A 21,889-nucleotide genomic window follows, 5' to 3' on the forward strand; every position below is an offset into this window, starting at 1 on the left:
TACCAGGACAGAAATCTTCCTTACGTGGCATATCCAAACACAATGTTGGCAGTGACTTTGAGAGCATCCAAGATGGGAATGGTGTCATCATAGTCATTTCTGTTTAAGAGGTAGGATAGAGAAGCACAGAAAATGGTTATGCCAAGTTAGATAGGTTTCCTTCCCAAAGCATGGATCACAATACAGTGAGAAACCTGATATGACTATGGAACACGATTCAGAACCCGGGATTTGAAATTCCTTTATCTGATTAGCTACATGGCAGACTTTCTGCCCAGAGAGACAGCCAGGAGTCTCATGAGTTTGGAAGGTGCCAGTACTGGGTTCTGAGTGCTAAAAGCTCAGTGAACAAAAATCTGGAAAGTCCAGAGGAATGTTCACCAATTGTCCCATAGGGATGCAAAGGCAGACACAAGGCCTTGCACCTTTAAATGGCTGGTGCAGCCCAGTCTTAAACAACTCTTTGGCCAGTTGAGCAAGCGTCATGGCAAGTCCAAATAACTAAGTTTTGTTTCTGGTAAACCTGAAGATGAGGCATTCAAAGACTCTCTGAAGCTCTGGCTTTTGCAAGGACTACAGATAGTGCTTTGTAGAAAACAGGAGCACAGCAAAGTTCTACAAGTGATATGTATAAGACACACACAGGCACAATCTATTTTTATTTGTTTTCTTCTGGAACCATTTCTGTTTATGACTTATAGATTGAAACCTATAATCCATGTCCTCAAACTGTTCTTTGGTTGTTCCTACCTGTTTATTTTAGTCACTGTGATTTACAATAAATACTGTTCATGCAGATGGCATTCCAACCCCATATCCGCCACCAGGGTGTCTGCTTCCTGACATCACTGTCTCGGGCTCCTCCAAGACCTCCCCCCTCACCTCCTCCCCAACTATGTCCTCAAGATTCAGTGTGCCTCGACTTTCATCTCTCAGGCTGATATGTAACTCCAGCACTTGTTTCAAAGAAGAGACCTTTACCTTTTCCTGCACATGTCCAGTAAGAATACGTTGAGTCCCGTTTCCTTTTCTTGCATAAATTTCAGTATTTTTTGCACACACAGACAGTTTTCAGACCTATATGGATTTGGAGCATCAATAGGGACCATAAAACTGTTGCCAAAATTTTCATATCCATGTCCTGCATAATATAATAATCCTAGAAAGGAAAAAAAGGGAAAATGTTCATTCTAAGTTATACTTAAAAAAATGCTCCCTTTCTTCATGTAGGTAAAAAAATGCAATAATAAACAGTCACCTGTTAACTGCATTTTCTTGTTAACAAAATCAATACTATAATATCCTAATGAAATCATTTTTTTTTTGTGAGTTAGGGGCACACCAGGTGTCTCTCTTGACTTACTCATGACTGTGCACAGGGATGTTACTGGCCTATTTAGTGTCAGGGATCAAATTAGGGCGAATAGCTTGCAAACCAGGCATCTTAATCCTTGTATTATCTCTCTGGTTCCCGAAATAAATATTTAAAGTCAATTTGTCAAGCTGCTGTCCAGAAGTCTATTTTTTTAATTTTGTTTTGAGGCCGTCTCCAGGGCTACTCAGTGCTGGCTCTTTGCTCAGGAGTTACTCTTGATGGGCTCAGGAGACCACATGAGATGCTGAGGATTGAACCTGGGTTGACTTTTTTTTTTTTTGGTTTTTGGGCCACACCCGTCGGTGCTCAGGGGTTACTCCTGACTGTCTGCTCAGAAATAGCTCCTGGCAGGCACGGGGGACCATATGGGACACCGGGATTCGAACCAACCACCTTTGGTCCTGGATCGGCTGCTTGCAAGGCAAACGCCACTGTGCTATCTCTCCGGGCCTGAACCTGGGTTGACTTTGTGCAAGGCAAACATCCTATCTACCATAGTTTTGCTCTGGTTCCAAGAGTTCTATTTAAACATTACAACAATTTATTTTTATTTATTTATTATCTATAATTTTATTAATTATTAATATACTTTATAAATTATATAGTTTTTCAAGCTTGCAAAGTTTCAAGACCAACTCCTTTACCACTGTTCACTTTCCTCCATCAATATTTCCAGTTTTTCTTCCCCCTACCAGTCTTGCCTCTCTGACAGGCAATTTTTTCTTTTTCAATTTTAGGCACCGTGGTCTCCAGGATCATTACCATTTCATGCATACAATTCATCCTCTCAGCACCCTGCCCTCTTACTGAGTAGCACTTCCCTCCACCACTGTCACAGAGTTTTCTTCCTTACTCTATTCCTCCCCTATCCCGTGTTAATAACCTTCCTATTAAAGACCAGGTCTTATGTTCCCAAGGTTATTTGAATCAATATAAGTAGCACACTTGTGTGAATGCTATCATAGAGATGCAGTTTCATCTCAGGATGTTGAACCAGACCAAGAATCTTTTTTTTTTTTTTTTTTTTTTTTTGGTTTTTGGGCCACACCCAGCGGTGCTCAGGGGTTACTTCTGGCTGTCTGCTCAGAAATAGCTCCTGTAATATCTTGCTTTTTCAAGCTCTTGTGTTCTTCCTTGAACACCTCTCTCTCTCTCTCTCTCTCTCTCTCTCTCTCTCTCTCTCTCTCTCTCTCTCTCTCTTTCTCTTCTCTCTCTCCTCTCTCTCTCTCTCTCTTTCTCTCCTCATTTCTCTTTCTTTCCCCTCATGTCTTTGATTCTAATTTCTTTTGCTTTGTTTTGTTTTGTTTCTGGGCCACACCTGCCAGCACTCAGGTTATTTCCTGGCCCTGCACTCAGAAATTACTCCTGGCAGGCTCGGGGTAACCATATCAGACACCGGGGACTGAACCTAAGTCAGCCACATGTAAGGCAAATGCTCTAACTGCTGTGCTATATATCGCTTCTGCCCTCCCCTAATGGCTTCCTAAGTAAATTTTGTTCAATAAAATATCTTGCTGCAGGGCAGGATAGATAGCACAGCAGTGGGGCCTTTGCTTGCATGTGGCTGACCCAGGACTGACAGTGGTTCAATTCCCAGGAGCCTATATGGTCCCCCGAGCCTGCCAAGAGCAATTTCTAAGCGCAGAGTCAGAAGTAACCCCTGAGTGCAACCAGGTGTGACCCAAAAAAACAAAACAAACAAAGGCCTTGCAGGACCAAAGCAATAGTACAGTGGGTAATGCCTGCAATTGACAAGCCCAGGTTTGATCCTCTACATCCATAGAATTCCCCAAGCACCACCAGGAGTGATTCCTGAGGAAGAAACCAGGAGTAAGGCCTGAGCAGCACTGGCTGTGGCTCAAAAACAAATAAAAAAAAAAAAAAAAACAAACAAACCTTGGGCCCCGGAGAGATAGCACAGCGGCATTTGCCTTGCAAGCAGCCGATCCAGGACCAAAGGTGGTTGGTTCAAATCCCCGTGTCCCATATGGTCCCCCATGCCTGCCAGGAGCTATTTCTAAGCAGACAGCCAGGAGTGACCCCTGAGCACTGCTGGGTGTGGCCCCAAAACAAAAAAAAAAAAAGAAAGAAAAAGCAAGCTCAGGAATCTATACTCATTGCTGACTCATTTGTCTTCCTGTGAGACCAAGACTCCCTGAAGGGCAGCCTCCACACACTCTGGCCTCCACACACTCCAGCGCACGCAGGAGTTGGGCGTTTAGTGAAGGGATAACTGCACAGTTCAGATGCTAAGCCCTGAGCACCAGGAAGGCTACAGGCATAGAAATGAAGCTTTACTTAAGAGGAGGGGAATCAGACCTCCTGGATAGTGATAAGACATCAATATCATTCACTTTATATCCTGGTCTCCTTAAGTAGTTATCTAAAATCTGGGTTTATTTTAAGGATTCAAGAAGTGAGCCATTTCTTTACTAGGAAACGACATTAAGCTGCACTAAACAATCCAGGACACTTGCTGGAAATTTGTTTCAACAAAACAAAACTAAACTAAACTAAACAAACAACTGGAAGATCCTTAGGGGCTTTCTGACAAAGATATGTAAAACAATTGTGAAAACATACTCCCCAAGCGTGGAGTCCCTAAAGCCCATTAAATCTGCTCTCTCCAAATTCGGGATACTATTGTTCCTTTATATTTGTGCCCTAAAAGTTCACAGTAAATAGGCACTTAGAAGGGCCCGGAGAGATAGCACAGCGGTGTTTGCCCTGCAAGCAGCCGATCCAGGACCAAAGGTGGTTGGTTCGAATCCCGGTGTCCCATATGGTCCCCCGTGCTGCCAGGAGCTATTTCTGAGCAGACAGCCAGGAGTAACCTCTGAGCACCGCTGGGTGTGGCCCAAAAACAAAAAACAAAAACAAACAAACAAATGAACAAAAGTCAAGTACATGTAAAATCACTGTTTTTTTCTTTCATCTTTTGAGTACCCTTAATTACGTCAACCCTGACCTTCAGGTGATTTGTGTTAAACTCTGGCTAATAAAAGTGGCAGGGAAGCAACAGGAAAAAGACTTGGCTGACTCAGTAAGATCCAAGGTGCTGCTCAACACTCCTGGCCCAAAATGCAATTTTGACTCTAATTTCTTGTGCAAAACTGCAAGCTGAGAAACTCTCCCTCCCCCCAAACTACCCCCACAGAATGGCACCTGAACAAGGGCCTGAAAACTTCAAAAACAATGAGTGGAATAACACATTTCTTGGGGTACTAAATAATGAAACTGGTATCGCCATGTCAGCTTCCTCTTGCTGCACTGAATGTGCAATACCCTCTGCTGGAGTATTAGCTTATAGGAATCTTTTTGAGTTGCCTCATGCTGCTTTGGGGTATTTACCAACATTTTTCAAGAGGAACTGAATGTGGTATATCCATTAAAAATCCTCCCATGCACATGGCCCCAAAAGGGAAGAGTGTTTTTACAGTAATGAAGAGTCCTTACTCAAAAGACTTTCCTAAGGCCAGTACTAGACCCAGTGGGATAGCGAAATTGCATTAAAGACATCTGACAAATGTGTGCAGGATACAAAAATAAAGGATTCTCATTCAAAAATCCGAGTACTGTCAAATGGTTCAATGTTTGAAAAGGCATGCATGCCTCAAAAGTGGGATCTCAGTTCTGATGCTATATCATATCAGAATCTTCCTGCTTTTTGAAATTCTTAAAAATTTAATCAAAGAACCATGCTTTCCAAAGTTATCGATAGTTGAATTCTAGGCATTTCATATTTCAACACCAATCGCACCACCAGGATTTCACAGGAAACAAGCAGATCTTGCTTCTGCAGCCTATTGAAACTGCTCTGGGGGGAAATTCAAGTGCTCAGCAGAGGACTGGTTCACACTGTAAAAGTCTGCAATTCAGTGGGGTTTTGCATGTTCATAAAGTTGTGAAGCAGTCCTCTGGGTAGAGAACACTTTCTTTCTATGGGTGGGGGCAGCCACACCCAACAGGGCTCAGGGGTTACTCCTGGCTCTGAGGTCAGAAATCAGTCACTCCTAGCAGGCTTGGAAAAATAACAATATTGGGATGCTGGGAATCGAACCTGGGTTAGCCACATGCAGAGCAAATGCCCTACCCGCTGTGCTATCTCTCCAGTCCTGGTACAGAACATTTTCATCACCCCACAAAGATGCTCCGGTCTCTTCCTGTCCATCTGGATTTGCACATTGGGGAGCATTTCAAATAAACGGTCAAGAAAACTATCACTTCATTGAATCACCTGCTTAATTGTGGTCCTCTGGGCACCACCAGGGTCAGTCCTGAGCACAGAGCCAAGAATAGTCCTTGAGCACCACTGGGTGTAGTCCCCCCTTCTGCCTCCCCAAGAGATCATTCCTTATGTGACCTTAAGATCACTGCTTAGCACAATGTCCTCATGACCTGGGCCTTTTTATGGCAGGATAATTTTGCCCTGCATGGACGCACCACATTTATGCAACCATTGGATATGAGCCTGACCCCCAAATTCCCTCTCTTTGGGGAGCAGGAATTCCAGTGCCATGCTTATTTTTGCGCACATTCTTATGTGGTTGTGTTTTCAGCTCTCCTGGGTATGACTTTTCACTGATAGAGCATATGAGAATGCTCAGTTTCACTCTTTGGAGGTACAATTTTTTCCAAAGAGCCTTCCATGTTGTTTGTGTTGTTATGCTCCCACCAGAATAAGTGAGGTTTCCAATTTCTCTCTATTCTTGCCAGCCCTTGTTATTGCTTGTCTGAGTCACCCCATCCCTGTAAGAAGCTCGTTGCTTGGCAGTTCCCTAAAGGCCAGGGATGGCAAGCATGTTCTCATAAACTTATATATGCACTTGTATGTCCTCTGGACAACTGTTTCTTCAAATCATTTGCATGTTGTTTTCTTCATTATTGGATTGAAGCTATTCATATGGATTATATGTCACGTACATTAAAATATTCTGGATATGGCTAGAGAGATAGTATAGTGGGTAAGGTGCTTGCCTTGCATGTTAATGACCCAGGTTAAATTCCTAGCACCCTATATGGTCTCCCAGTGTACCCCCAGGAGCAATCTCAGAGTATAGAACCAGAAACTACCCCTGAGTATCATTGGGTGTGAGTCCCCTCCCAAAATTCTAGACACAAGCTGTCCTTATAGTTATATAATTAACAATATTTCCTTCCATCCTGTGGGTTCTTTCCACTTATCTGATCTCCATTAAACTAAACAATGAATTAGCATCCATTCACCTTGTTGAAGAAACTCATCCTGTCTGCTCTAACCTCCATTTATAACAATACTTGACTGTGTGTTGGGGGTCTGCAGTTTCACACAAGAAATCAGAGTCAAAATTGCATTTTCAGCCAGGGGTGTTAAGCAGCGTCTTGGATCTTACTGAGTCAGACAAGCCTCTTTTCTGATGTTTCCCTGACACTTTTATTAGCCAGTTCAACCATCCATCCTGCCTTCATCCTGCCATGTAATTTTGTAGGAAGCCTGATTTAGGATCAGTGGATGAAAATAAATGGAATTAGACAGAAGCCAAATAGGCACTCTCTGTTATTGCTGTCCTTAACAGGCCTGTAAATGTCACTTCCCAGCAGTCAAATACCTTCGTACAATTGTTGGTGTGTAGCTGAGCCCATAGGTGACCTTTTTAAACTTCCCAGAAAAAGAAATGAATTACTCACAAAGTTACTTCTACTAAGAGCAATCTGTCAAATGAGCAATCTATTAAATGGCAGAGCAAGAGCAATCTGTTAAATGGCTTTACGAGGCTGGATCAAAGTATAGAGTAGAGTGCATGACTTAACATCCCTGACATTCGCTCTGATCCCCAAGCATGCCTAGGAATAATTCCTGAGCACAGAGTCTGAATAACCCTTGAGCATTGCCATTGTGGCCCCCAAAACCCCCTTCCCAAACCAAACCAAACTCAAACTTGGCTTTTCCACAGATGTAGTTCCCACATCATATCTAAGTGAAAGAATGAGAAAGACCATAAAGTACTATCAGAATTTGGTAGGTTAAAAAAAATCCATTCTTGGGGCCAGCGAGGTGGCGCTAGAGGTAAGGTGTCTGCCTTACAAGCGCTAGCCAAGGAAAGATCGCGACTGACTGTGGTTCGATTCCCCCGGCGTCCCATATGGTCCCCCCAAGCCAGGGGCAATTTCTGAGCGCTTAGCCAGGAGTAACCCCTGAGCATCAAATGGGTGTGGCCCGAAAACAAAACAAAACAAAACAAAACAAATCCATTCTTAACTTGATCTGCAGAAAACTTCAGTTTACAAAACTTCAGTGCCTCGTGGTGTGTGTGTGTGTGTGTTTTTTTGTTTTTGAGTCACACACCTGAGCAGCAGTGCTCAGAGGTTACTCCTGGCTCTATGCTCAGAAATCGCTCCCGGCAGGTTCGGGGGACCATATGGGATGCCGGGATTCGAACCACCATCCTTCTGCATGCAAAGCAAATGCCCTACCTTCATGCTATCTCTCCGGCCCCAGATCCTCATATTTTATTCACTAGAATTTCCTTGTAAAATTGTAATTACATCTAACAGACTCAAACATTTCGTGTTAGAAAAGGGAAATGCGGGGCCGGGCGGTGGCGCTGGAGGTAAGGTGCCTGCCTTATCTGCGCTAGCCTAGGAGACGGACCGCGGTTCGATCCTCCGGCGTCCCATATGGTCCCCCAAGCCAGGAGCGACTTCTGAGCGCATAGCCAGGAGTAACCCCTGAGCGTTACCGGGTGTGGCCCAAAAAAAAAAAAAAAAAAAAAAAAAAAAAAAAAAAAAAGAAAAGGGAAATGCATAAGATAGACATCTGGTTACGACCTTTCATGCTCAAACCTAACACACAGACAGACACTGCAGTACTTTACATAAAAAGTCAACAATTTGCTCAATATTGCTCACAATAAAAACATTAAGTGAATTGCTTACTCAAAGTGAACTAGTACCTATTAGTAGAAGATAATACCTATTATGTTTATTAGAATAAAACTTTTTTTTTTTTTTTGATTTTTGGGCCACACCCGGTAATGCTCAGGGGTTACTCCTGGCTATGGCTATGTGCTCAGAAGTTGCTCCTGGCTTGGGGGACCATATGGGACACGGGGGGATCGAACCGCGGTCCGTCCAAGGCTAGCGCAGGCAAGGCAGGCACCTTACCTTTAGCGCCACCGCCCGGCCCCAGAATAAAACTCTTGAACAGCACATGCATCCATATTTTTTGTTTAAAAATATTTTGGCCTGGCAGTGCTCAGGGCTTGGCTCCATATTCAGGTTCACTCCTAATGGGCCTGGGGGACTATATGAAGTTTCAGGAATCAGACCTAGGTCAGCTGCTTACAAGGCAAGCACTCTACTCATTGTACTATCTCTCTGGCTCTTGTTTCACTCTTAAGCTCACTTATAAAAGAAATTCATTATATCGGGGCCGGAAGGTGGCGCTAGAGGTAAGGTGTCTGCCTTGCAAGCGCTAGTGTAGGACTGGACCGCGGTTCGATCCCCCAGCGTCCAATATGGTCCCCCCAAGCCAGGAGCAATTTCTGAGCGAATAGCCAGGAGTAACCCCTGAGCGTCAAACGGGTGTGGCCCAAAAACAAACAAAAAAATTCATTATAAAATTAATATTTATAATTTCTTACCATAGACTCCTTTGTCCAAAAGCAGTAAAAATTCATTTACAGCATTGCACATCTCGTTTTCAGTTAAGTCCAAGAGGGATACCACTTTGAAATCCAGTTGTCTTAACAAGTTGGTCAGTTCATACACATCTACCAAAGGAGCTTTGAGCTTCGGATGCTCCCGGTAGTTCATATTTCCTATCAGAAGAGCAACCTTGTCCTTTGCTGTTAAAACAAGGAGAGAGACTTAGAAGAGGGCACAAAGATGAGGACACAAGCTTCACATATACTGCTTTGTACCGAAGACTTCCTTGTTGCTTTGTTTGACCTAGAACTATATCCCTTCATGTAGCAGGTCAATGTACTCCATGGAGAGAGTGAGGTGGCAAACCTCAGATTATAATGAAGTTTTTGAGAATTAGGCAAAGGTCATTTGATTAGCTGTAAAATGAAGTAAGTGCTTACTTTTTGCTGATGTGGCCCTTAAAGCCCCCCTTTCCAAACCCAACCCAGTCCAACCCAAACCCGGCTTTTCCACAGATAAACTTAATGTTTTTATTGTCAATAACTTTATTATTTTATTTATTATTATTTATTGTTTAATAACTGATTCACTTAATGTTTTTGGTTTTTGGGTCACACCCAGCAGCGCTCAGGGGTTACTCCAGGCTCTATACTCAAAAATTGCTCCTCGGGCCAAAGAGATAGCATGGAGGTAGGGCATTTGCCTTGCATGCAGTAGGTTAGTGGTTCAGATCCCAGCATCCCATATAGTCCCCTGAGCCTGCCAGGAGCAATTTCTGAGCTCTGCTGGGTGTGACCCCCCAAAAAAAAACCCAAACCAAAACAAAACATACAGCATTGTTCCTGGAGTGCCACCAGGATTGGTGGCACTAGGGAGTTAACCCTGAGGGCTACTGGTGGCAGCCCTTAAACCTCAGAAAATAAATAAATAAATAAATAAATAATAAAAAAGCACCCCCTGTTAATGTGAGATATAGCTCCCTAAGGATATTGTGGAGAACGAACAGATGAGAAGTGGAGAATAATAATTATGACTTTACTTATTTTCATCAGTTAGTAGCGAAACTACTGGGCAGTGGGTGTGAGCTAAGCAGTCTCGGTGACAGAGAGGTGGGGACAGGGGAGAGTGAGGAACTAGAGGAGCTGGCGCAGGGCTGCATTGGGCAGAGTTGAGGGCCACCTCCTTCTGACCCACAGGACATGGCATCCAGCCTGTGTCACAAAGTGCTAAGTAGTTTATTTATAAACCATTCCATGCTCTTATGCAATTGGCACAGGCACAAATAACCACCTTGCTTATTTCGTCTGTAGCATGCAACAGAATTTCAGCCTCTCCCATCTTTATGATGGTTGAATGCCACCCCAAATCTCCTTGGTGCCATTTCTGCTCAGTTCAGAGAACACTTAGGTCAATTATTAAAGAAGGTCTGGAGTGAAAACTAGCACAGACTTGGGGAATAAGATCCAAAGTGGCAGAAAATGCCATAGACTGAAGAACCCTAATAATTTTCTGCCTTGGTGTATTTGTTCTGTATTTGCATTTTCAGAGCTTCTTTGCAAATGACTTATTACTATGAATATAAGGTTTAAAAATAAAAAAATGGGGTGTTTATACCCAAAATGCTTAAGGGCTACTTCTGGTCTTATGCTTGGGAGTTACTCCTGGAGGAGCTCAGGTGGCCAATACAGTGGCAGGGACTGAGGGCAAAGGACATGAATAATAAAGTCTTTAGAAAAAAATAAATGAAATGCTATATAAGCCTTACTTATAATTTAATAAAAGCCACTTTAAGTCTTATACTAGTGATAAGTTTTTGCCCAAAAGAAAAGACCAATTATATTATTATTATTATTATTATTATTATTATCTTCATCTGGCAATGCTCAGAGGCTATTCCTGGCTTAGTGCTCAGCAGACCAAATAAGACTATATGGAGCCAGGGACTGGCTCAGGGGATCAGAGTCAGCAGGATACAAGGTAAATGTTTTAAAGAGATTGTACCCCTATATAATATCTCCATCCCATAAATGCCAACTATGAAATTAATTTAATGAATATGGAAATTCAGACAAAAAGCTTCTGTAAAACTGTCATTCATTATAAAGTTCCATTAAAAATTTCAGATGGGGGGCCAGAGAGATAGCATGGAGGTAAGGTGTTTGCCTTTCATGCAGGAGTGTGATTCGAATCCCGACATCCTATATGGTCCCCTGTGTCTGCCAGGGGCGATTTTTGAGCATAGAGCCAGGAGAAACCCCTGAGTGCTGCCGGGTGTGACCCAAAAACCAAAAAAAAATTTTTTCAGATGGATTTTAATAGAAAATATGAAGCTTAATATCATTTGTATTTTTTCCCCTCTTTAATTTCATCTTGAATAAACCAGATATGTAGTCTGGTAAGGGCCAGGCAATGGTTCGTGGCTATAACTTGGTCTGGCATGGGGCATAATGAGAAGCCCAGGAGGAACGGACCTGTCATCAATCCAAAGTCATGCAGCCCTCAGTGCATCTTTTGGATGAGCTCCTCAACCCTATCAGAATTCGATGAGCTGAGTCCCGCCTGTGGTGAGGAGCCAGAGGAGAGTGGTCCAGTGCTGGTTTGTACCATGAGAGGCCGAGACCTAAAGTCTGTTATAGGGTAGTGGAAATCAGAATGAACTTTTGGTGGAATATTCTCATTTAATTCATATATACTTCTCAAAGTCAGTTTCTCTGACAGAGAACAAGTATGAGGTATGAAATGGAAAAAAAAAATCCAACACCACCATTGGGTAGAAAAAACAGCTGTCAAAGTGAGCTCTCTAGGATGTTTCTGCTCATCTATATTAACTGGTCTTGCTCTGGAGGAAGGAGGCTTGGTCTAATTTACACACAAGGGTCATTAATTTGACAACTATGTGCCTTTAAAGGCATGTGCTAGGAGCTGGAGGAGTGAATAGCACAGTGGGTAGATTATTTGCCTTGCATGTGGTTGACCCGGGATTGATTCCCGGCATCCCATTGGTCTCCCGAGCCCACCAGGAGTGTGATTCCTGAGCACAGAGCCAAGAGTAGTCCCTGTGCTCCTTCCCCCAATAAGACCAAAATAAAAACAAATAGAGGCATGTGTCAGGAATTAATCCCCTCAACACTTTTCCTCCAATGAGTGGTAACTGCCAGTCCTGAAATGTCTGGCACTTTCTTGAGCAGAGCTGGCAGAGGGCAGTCAGCTTTCCCTTGCCCTCTGCACAGGCAGCAGCTGTGAGGAGCAAACCTGAGGGGCCAGACCAGAGACCCCCAATGCACCATTCAGAGTAAGAGACAGTACAGACTCACCAGGTGGCAATGGGCAGAAAGAGGAAGAATGAATCAGACTGCAGAGAAAGAAAGGGGAAAACCTTCAGTTGAGATAAAGGTGAGGAGTCAAAGAAAATGTTCAAGTTTGACTTTATTGAATTAGACATTTTTGGTAGCTAAATGTGTAGGGTAAGAACCACCCACAATTTCTCAAACAAACACTGTTAACTGGGAAAAGGGACGTAAACAAGCAAACCAAAAGCCAGTTGATCAGGAAACAGAAAAGTAAAACCACTTCAGTGAAGTGTTTCCATGTGTTCTTTCCACAGAGGCTTCTTCCAAAGCTAAATACCAAACTGGTATCGCAGTGTAACAAGGACACCATCCACCTCTAGTGCCAAATTGTCTCCCCCCAAATGAATGTGTTCTCGCAGATTCTGAGGCAAGCACCGTGCACGCAGGAACTGCTATGCAGCATCAGTTACTAACAAATCTTTGGCTACTGGTCCTGACTTGTGTCTTAGCATCACATCTAATTGTCGAGCAGACAGTACTTGCGGGTGCCAGGCACGAAGCAGCAAAGCACTCTGTGTCTGACGAAGCCAAGTCCACATTCCTTGGTCTGGTGTTCAAAGCTTGCAACTATGGTATATGCCTATTTCCTGATGCAGAATAAAACGGTCCTCAATGGACATGTGTCCTGTTCTCATTTCAGGCAGTCACCTGCACCCCAGCCCTCAGCCACTGCCCCTAAATGTGGGCTGCTTTTGAACTTCACGTAGCAGAACACTGCTGACTCTGTCCTCACCTATACAAGTCTGAATGACTTCTGCTTTGGCTTGGGGAAGTAAGTTACCTGGGGAAGATCAAGGACAACGTGGCAAGACCCCAGAGGGAGGGAGGCGGGAGAGATTCATTGTCTCTCCTGGAAACTGGTCCTCGTTTCTAGCGACCCCTCACCCCCACTCCCACCCCGGCCCACAGATCATTCAGTCTGTGCCATTTTCTCCTCCTCCTCCTCTCCCTCCTCTTCCCCTCTCCCCCTCCTCTCTCCCCCTCCCCTCTCCCTCCTCCTCCTCCTCCTCCTCCTCCTCCTCCTCCTCCTTCTTCTTCTTCTTCTTTCAGGGATTGCTCTTGGTAGTGCTGGGGTGGAGTGACGGTGGGGGAACCATACACAGGATGCAAGAAATCAGTAGCACTCAAGGCAGGTGCCCTACCTGCAGAACTATGGCTCCGGCCCTTGTGCCTCTTTCTTTCAGAGAACCCATAGTTCTGTCCTTAATGCTACCCCTTGGCTTCAGAAACCTTCAGCCTCTGTGCCCTTGAGGGTGAGAACCATTCTCAAGCATGCACCTTTCCTTGGCATTCCAGTTGCCTAGATGCTGCCTGCTGTACCCACATAGGACACAAATACCTCAGTGGTGAGTGCCAGCCTGATTCACCTCTCCTCTCACCTCTGCTTTGGATCTAGTGCTCTCAAACTCAACCAATGCATTGCTTTCCACTGGGGTCCAGGCAAGCCTTGACAGGCCCGGGGCTCTTCTCTCTTGTTTTTTTTTTTTTTTTCTCATAATGTTAACAGTTTTTTTTTTTTTTTCTCCTCTAGTTGTTATTTGGTGAGGGTAGTTAGGCACACCCAGCAGTCCTCAGGGAAATTATTCATTGCTCCATATTGGAATGTCAACCCCCCAGCTATGCTTGGGGGAACTACATGGAGCCTGGGCTGGAACCCAGATCTCTAGTTTCATCCCCTAGGCGAGGTGAAACAGGCAGTTTGTGGATCCCACTCCCCAAAGACCTGCCATTTCCTCCTTCCTTACTTGGACTATTGCAATGGTCTCTTTTGTCCTAAACAAAATCATCTGGCTCCACTTGATTTTTTCACATCAGAGAGACAAATGTCACTCACCCTCAATCAGAACCACTCCTATATTCCCCAGATCCTATGCACAACTTGCTTCTCTTCTGCAAGCACTGAAGGTGCCGGCCCCTCTGCTGCAAAGGTCATTCTCTCAGATCACCTTTCAGAATCTAGAATGTGACCTCGGCATTTTCCTAATCATTAACCCCACGAGAAGACAGGATCAGCCTCTATGACGTAACAGGCATTTTTCTTTGGGTTTATGTTGTTTACTTGTTCTCAGGTTGTCAAAACAAAGAGTGCCACTGCCCAGAAATTGGATTCATGCTCTTTTTTTTTTTTAAAGCCTCCTGTTCTAGAATTTCTCTTACACATCTCCCACATCAAACACTTGGTGTCAATGTTGTTCAAGAGTTTAGAAAAGCTGTCAAATAACGATGCATAAAAGTCAGGGGTATATACTTTAAGAGTTATACAATACAATTATATCTTGATGGTTCACGTTAAAATTCTACTCACCCAAAGGCTGATCAGTTGTTTGTTCTTTATTATCTATAAAAAAAAAGAAAAATGCAAAAAAGCACAATTACCAATGATATTATCAGGTTAGAAGTATATAAAAACAAAAAATTAATATCAGGATCATTAAAGACATTAATGCAGTGACTTAAAAACAGTTACTTTATTTGGGGGATCTTGGGGGTTTTATTGGTGCTGGAATTGAACGGAGGGCCTCACTCATGTAAAGTATCTATTCTAGCCCTGAACTATAGCCCTGGCTATATATAGGCCAGAATGTAGCTTCAAATAGGTAATTTCTTTAAATATATTTTTTATTATTTATTTATTTGGTCACACCCAGCAGCGCTCAGAGGTTACTCCTGGCTTTGTGCTCAGAAATTGCTCCTAGAAGGCTCGGGGGACCATATGGGATGGTGGGATTCGAACCACCATTGGCCCTGGGTCGGCCACTTGCAAGGCAAACACCCTACTGCTGTGCTATCTCTCCGGACCCTCAAATAGTTAATTTATAATCTTAAGATATTCAACTTTTGGGCCCGGAGAGATAGCACAGCGGCGTTTGCCTTGCAAGCAGCCGATCCAGGATCAAAGGTGGTTGGTTTGAATCCCGGTGTCCCAGATGGTCCCCCGTGCCTGCCAGGAGCTATTTCTGAGCAGACAGCCAGGAGTAACCCCTGAGCAATGCCGGGTGTGCCCCCCCCCCCAAAAAAAAGATATTCAACTTTTTTGGGGGGTGGGGCAATACTTGGCAATGCTCAGGGATCACTTCTGGTGGTGCTCAGGGGACCATATGGGTGACTGGAGATCAAACCCATGTCAGCTGTATGCAAGAAAAACACTCTATCCATTATACAATCACTCTGGTCCAAGATTGTTTACCATCTTGAACAAAAAAATACCCCAGTACGTACTGATTTAGTGACAATGGCTGTTATTTTGTTGTGGAGACTGTCAATCCTGCCTTACTGGGAACTGGGGAGATACATTGAATGGTGATGGGGTGAGAATAAGGATCGCTTCATACATGCAAGACATGTGCTCTACCATTTGAACTATGTACCTGCCCAAACTGTTGGATTCCCAGGGCGGAGGATATAACTCAGCAACAGAGCACTTACTTGTCTCATCAAAAAGGGGAAAAGATTTTTGGGTTCTTTTTCACAGGGGCTCCAGGTAGTGATTCTCAGTAAGTCCCAGAGCCCCATTGGTGATTCTCAGCTTGAATGTGATACTTACTACCCAGACCCTGTGGTGCTGTGCCAGGGAAACCTGGGCCACCCCAGGGGAATTAGAGACCTCTAGGACTACACTAAGAATGCTTGTAGGATCACATGGAACCATGAATCGAAAATGAGTCCAGTCCATGCCAGAGTCTACTGATCATCTGATAGAGTACAGTAGGAGGAGGCGTTCTTGCCCTGCATACAGCTAACCTGGGTTCAATCTCCAGCACCACATATAAGTCCCCTGACTAAACACAGAGCCAGGAGTAAACCCCAAGCACTGTGAAATACGGCCTAATAAAGCAAGAAACTGAAGATCATGTGCTTCCTCCATGACTCTTTTTTGTTACAGTCATAAAAAGTGATTTAAAAATATGCTAATATTTTGTTTCTTTATTATTTACTCTCTATTACTGGTTTTACAGTCAAATATATTAACTTTTTGTTTTAGTATTGCTCTACTATCACTCCAGCCCCCAGTCCTTTTTTTTTTGTTTGTTTGTTTGTTTGTTTTGGTCACACCCAATGACACTCAGGGGTTACTCCTGGCTCTTCGCTCAGAAATTGCTCCTGACTTGGGGGGCCATATGGGATGCTGAGGATGAACCGAGGTCCGTGCAAGGCAAACGCCCTATGCTATTGTTCTGGCCCTAAGCCCCCAGTACTTCAATTTAAAAAAATCTTGCTAAAAATCTTACTAATATATTATAGCAATAAATAAGCAAATCTACCTTCAGGGCCAGAGAAATAGTATAGTGGTTAAGGCATAATCTAGCATGTGATTGAGTACAGTTTCAATCCTCAGTACCACCTGGTCCCTGAGCAACACCAGGTGAGGCTCCAGAGACTTCCCAGCACCAGCACCATGGGTAAGCCCCAGAGACTCCCCCACTACCCTGGGTACGCTCCGAAGATCTCTCCCCTCAGCTCCAGAATCATGGGTGATTCCAGGAAATCCTGGCACAGAGCAGAAGCAGTACCACACCTGCAGATCCCCATGCTCAGGTCCCCGTTTGTCTGAGAACTGCTGAGAGGGCCTGGGTCTCCTAATCTTCACATGGGCAACCCCTCCCGAAGCAAAACCCGTTAACGTTTCTTAAAGTTGTCATATTCAATTAATCACTAATTCAGTGTTAATATAAGACTAATATTTTACTCACCAGGATGCCCAAGATTATGTAATTCATCTAAAAAGACACAAGGGAAATTGATTAGCTTTAATGAATCAAACTACAAGTTTAGGACAGATTATTATCAAACAAATGCGGTTTGAGCTATGAAATCACATTATTATAATTAAAATCAATGACTATAATCAGTTTAGAAATGTTTAGATGAGAAGCGATGCAAATTATTAAATAGGCAAGAATATTGCTATAGATAAACTGAGAACTACTCTACTATTACTGCTTTCATAAATGAATCAAAAGCTAAATAAGTTCCTTTAAATTTGTTCCAAGTTTTAGATATTCTGACCAATTATGGGACAAAATCAGTCAAAAGAACTTTCTGAGGCCTCAACTATATACTTCTCAATGTGAATACTCTCAAATAACCTTCCAGAAAAAAAACCTTCCATGTTTTCCAGTTTGTTGTTTTTTTTTTGGGGGGGGTCATACCCAGCAGCGCTCAAGGGTTACTTCTGTCTCTACACTCAGAAATCACTCCTAGTAGGCTCGGAGGACCACAGGGGATGCCAGGATTCGAACTATTGTCCTTCTGCATGCAAGGCAAACACCCTACCTCCATGCTATCTCTCCAGCCCCTGTTTTCCAGTTTTTGGAGACTCACAGAACTACAGTCAACAGTACACGAGCTCCCACGGGTGCCAACTACCCCTCAGTACTCCCCTTTCTCTGGGCACCTGTTCCTGTGACTGCTGTTTCCACGCTTGGTTTATCCTGATGAGCTCAGTAGCTCTGAGGATTAATGGTGGGTGTCTGTGGACTGCCAGCTGGGGTCTGGCTGATGCTTTTCTTACAGCTCGACTGGTGAGTGTGTTTTGAAAGAGGTGCAGCTTCTGAATTCTTTTTTTTCTTTTTTTTTTTTTGGTTTTTGGGCCACACCTGGTGGTGCTCAGGGGTTACTCCTGGCTGTCTGCTCAGAAATAGCTCCTGACAGGCATGGGGGACCATATGGGACACCGGGATTCGAACCAACCACCTTTGGTCCTGGATCGGCTGCTTGCAAGGCAAACACCGCTGTGCTATCTCTCCGGGCCCCATTTTTTTTTTTTTTTTTTGGTTTCTTGGGTCACACCCAGTGGTGCTCAGGGGTTACTCCTGGCTGTCTGCTCAGAAATAGCTCCTGGCAGGCACGGGGGACCATATGGGACACCGGGATTCGAACCAACTACCTTTGGTCCTGGATTGACTGCTTGCAAGGCAAATGCCGCTGTGCTATCTCTCCAGGCCCCAGCTTCTGAATTCTATTCTTTTTTTTTTTTTTTGGGTCACACCTGGCAATGCTCAGAGGTTACTCCTGGCTCTATGTTCAGAAATCGCTCCTGGCAGGCTCAGGTGACATATGGGATGCTGGGATTTGAACCACCATCCTTCTGCATGCAAGGCAAATGCCTTCCCTCCAAGCTATCTCTCTGGCCCCCATTTTCTGAATTCTTAATCTCTCTACCCCCAGTGAAAGAGCAGATAAAACGAAGCAAATGTCCATGACATGGCAGCCATCAATTTCCGCTTTATGAATGTGAGGATGGTGGAAAGTGACACTAACGATCAACTACAAGTCAAGGGCTCTTATTTCTATGCCAGCTGCTCTTATTTGCCATACAAAGACCCCAGAGTGGGAGCAGCCACTGCCCACACTTGGGCAACTCCTGTCTTGAGCATTGCCGTCCTGGTCTCTACTCACATCTGTCTCCTTGCAACGGAGGCTCCTTCGTGTTATCCGAGACTTGGATTTTTCTGTCATAGCCTGTGCTCCATCCTGGCATACCCTTCCTCTGATGTTCTACTAAATACCTTTTCTCACACCTACAGACTTTATTCTTTATTACAAAGATTGCACTGAATAGGTTCACAGCCCTCAGAAAATCCCACAGGCTTCCTGTCCTCAACCCCTATCTTGTCCTCATCCCAATCCAATCTTTCACAGAACATACATGTTAAAACTGAAGAATTAACAGTATATTCTAACACATTTAAAAATAACATTACATTAGATAGTGCCTGGTATCTTTTGATTTGCTAATTATAAAACATCTCAACTTTTTTTCTTTTGTTTTGGGGCCACACCTAGCTGTGCTCAGGGCTTACTCCTGGCTCTGTGCTCTAGGATCACTCCTGGCAGTGATTGGGGAACATTTGGAGTGCAGACGATTGAACAGAGGTTGGCCACATGCAAGGCAAGTGCCTTAATCCCAGTACTATTTCTATGGCCCCAAACATCTCAACTTTGTATATATTTTTTAGAAAGAAAAGTTTGAAAAAAAAATAAAAAGAGAAAAGTTTGATCTAAATCAGGGGTCTCAAACTCATGGCTCGTGGGCCGCTTGCAGCCCTCTGTACAACATTTTGTGGCCCAGCCCTAGAGGAATCTTTTTTTTGTTTTGTTTTGTTTTAGTTGTTTGGGTCACACCCCCCAATGTTCAAGGCTTACTACTGACTTTGCACTCAAGGATCATCCTGACTTTGCCTCCTGCGGCCCCCGGGTAAATTTAGTTTGAGACCCCTGATCTAAATATTCCAAGTGAAACTTCTGGAGAGTTTCCCAGCTGGATTTTCATCTCCACATAGACATATTTATTTGACTGTCATTTTATATTGTGCAACAAAAATCACAGAAGGAATCTTGCAGGTAAAGGAAGAGAAAGGTGGTGATTCGCATGCATGGCTCTAAACCAAATAGCTTCTTCTGATAGGTCTCTGTTGTTAGGACATTTAAAAAATCATACAATGAGGAGAAATGGGAGTAAGAGAAGGAAAAGGGGTTTGATTAGGATTTCTTTGCACGGTGCACCCTGGAGTCCCTTTATGCTAGAGTGCTCCTGTGTCTAATGCTACTAGAAAGCAACCCCAATTACAGTATTTCCAAAAGTTATGAACAGAGGAATCAGGAAACACACATTTGAATGTTTTCTTAATTTCCCCAGTTAGAGCCTAAAGTTATAACAGTGTTTTAGAGAGGCAGAAACTGAAAAAAAAATACTTTGCTATCTTTAAAACTAACTGGCAAAATTGTGACATCAAGGTCATTATAAATTTCACATTTTACAATTTATGCAAAAGCTTTGATCAATAGAAACAAATTTGAAGCTTATATTGAAATAGTTTTCATTTTCTTTCCATATGTTTGGAAGAGGTAAAATGTTTTCCATTTCCTTTTTATATGTTAAGAAAAATGAAGGTGACATGGTAGATTGTAGCCATTTAGCTTCAATAATTTGTCTTTCCAATTTTTATTACAGGAGAGTATTTAGTATTTTCTTTTTTGGTTTTTTGGGCCACACCCGTTTGATGCTCCGGGGTTACTCTTGGCTAAGCGCTCAGAAATTACCCCTGGCTTGGGGGGACCATATGGGATGCTGGGGGATCAAACCGCAGTCGCGATATTTCCTTGGCTAGCGCTTACAAGGCAGACACTTTACCTCTAGCGCCACCTTGCAGGCCCTGTTATTTTCTTTCTTTCTTTCTTTCTTTTTTTTTTTTTTTTTTGAGTATTTAGTATTTTAAAGTGCACGTGTTAGACTATAAATCTGTCTTGAGACTATATAGAAGAGGCATTTTATCATGATTAAAGGACAGATCAGCTAAACAACAGTTTAGGAGAACTGGTCATCCAACACTGTGCAAAAGTTATTATTTTTAAAATCAAACTGAAAATGCATTGCTCTACTAAGTGGCGGTTTAACAGTGTCTCTGACAGTTTACACAGCGTCCAGGCCTCTGATATGCCACCTTTTATGAAAACCATTTTTGATAGCTGGTATTTTTTTCTGCTACTGCCCAGTTGCTAGAGCTCTCCACCAATTCCCAAAAGAATGGACATGCAGGATAGTTGGCTTTACCCAGAGGGTTACAATACCTTCCGTGCACTCCACTGCCTCGTTTGTTCTTCCTTGTTCCAGAGGAAACAAACGTGAATACATTTCATAAATCTTAGGAAGCCATCAAGCAAACAGAAACAAACACAACACAGAACAATGCAGGCCAACTCTGACACCCTCAGGACAAAGCAGAATTTTATCTGCATTCAGCACTTGGCAGTGGGGTAGATGATGAAAAATCACTCTTTCAGTAACATATCTAAAATGTCTGGTTTTAAAAAATGTTTTTCTATGACATCAAAATTTTTATAGCTAAAGCTCTAAGTACTTTCTGTTGTTCATAATACTTTGTTGTATTGGGGCCACACCTGGTGGTGCGAAGTGGCTAGTCTTGGTTTAGTGCTGTGGGACCATGGATAGCAGGAGATTAAATTCAGACTACTTGCATGCAAAGCATTCACTCCAATCTTTTGAATTTTGAGCTACCTCCCTGCTCCTAAAAGTTTAAAATAAATGAGCAAACTTGAAAACACTGAGAAAAATCTGAATTTTTAGGTTTAAATTTTTTTTTTTTTTTAGTTTTTGCCATACCCAACAACACTCAGGGTTATTCCTGGCTCAACATTTAGGAATATATAATACATAGGAAGGACTGTATAGGAGACACTGGACTAAACCAGGATCAGCTACATGCAGGGCAAGCACCCTCTTTGCTATCTCTCTGGCCCCAAAAGATTGGAATTCTTTTGTTAGGTTTTGTTTTTGGGTTATACCCAGCAGCTTTCAGGGGTTACTCCTGGTTCTCTGCTCAGAAATCACTCCTGTAAGGCTCAGGGAACCATATGGGAATGCTGGGATTTGAACCACCGTCCATGAATTGGCTGCATGCAAGGCAAACACCCTACTACTGTGCTATCTGTCTGGCCCCAAGATTGGACTTTTTAGAAAACTTTCTTTAGGTTCTTTTGGTCTTTATCTAAGGACTCATATTTTGAATTTAGCATA

The 21,889-nt window shown here is 43.3% G+C and overlaps 1 protein-coding gene across 2 annotated transcripts in view; it reads right to left on the reverse strand.

The window, feature by feature from the left end:
• MALT1 (MALT1 paracaspase) overlaps positions 1 to 21,889 on the reverse strand; it is a 57,662-nt gene that overhangs the window by 10,740 nt on the left and 25,033 nt on the right. The window contains exons 7-12 of one of the 2 annotated variants that reach the window (XM_049782067.1): positions 20,923 to 20,955; positions 17,043 to 17,069; positions 14,657 to 14,689; positions 8,998 to 9,201; positions 982 to 1,159; positions 25 to 99 (exon numbers count right to left, since the gene is read on the reverse strand). In XM_049782067.1, coding sequence (XP_049638024.1) covers positions 25 to 99; positions 982 to 1,159; positions 8,998 to 9,201; positions 14,657 to 14,689; positions 17,043 to 17,069; positions 20,923 to 20,955 — 550 coding nt within the window. The remainder of the gene's footprint in view (positions 1 to 24; positions 100 to 981; positions 1,160 to 8,997; positions 9,202 to 14,656; positions 14,690 to 17,042; positions 17,070 to 20,922; positions 20,956 to 21,889) is intronic. The other variant, XM_049782066.1, reaches the window with a different exon arrangement.

Source organism: Suncus etruscus, chromosome 10, assembly GCF_024139225.1.
Source record: "Suncus etruscus isolate mSunEtr1 chromosome 10, mSunEtr1.pri.cur, whole genome shotgun sequence".
NCBI lineage: Eukaryota > Metazoa > Chordata > Mammalia > Eulipotyphla > Soricidae > Suncus > Suncus etruscus.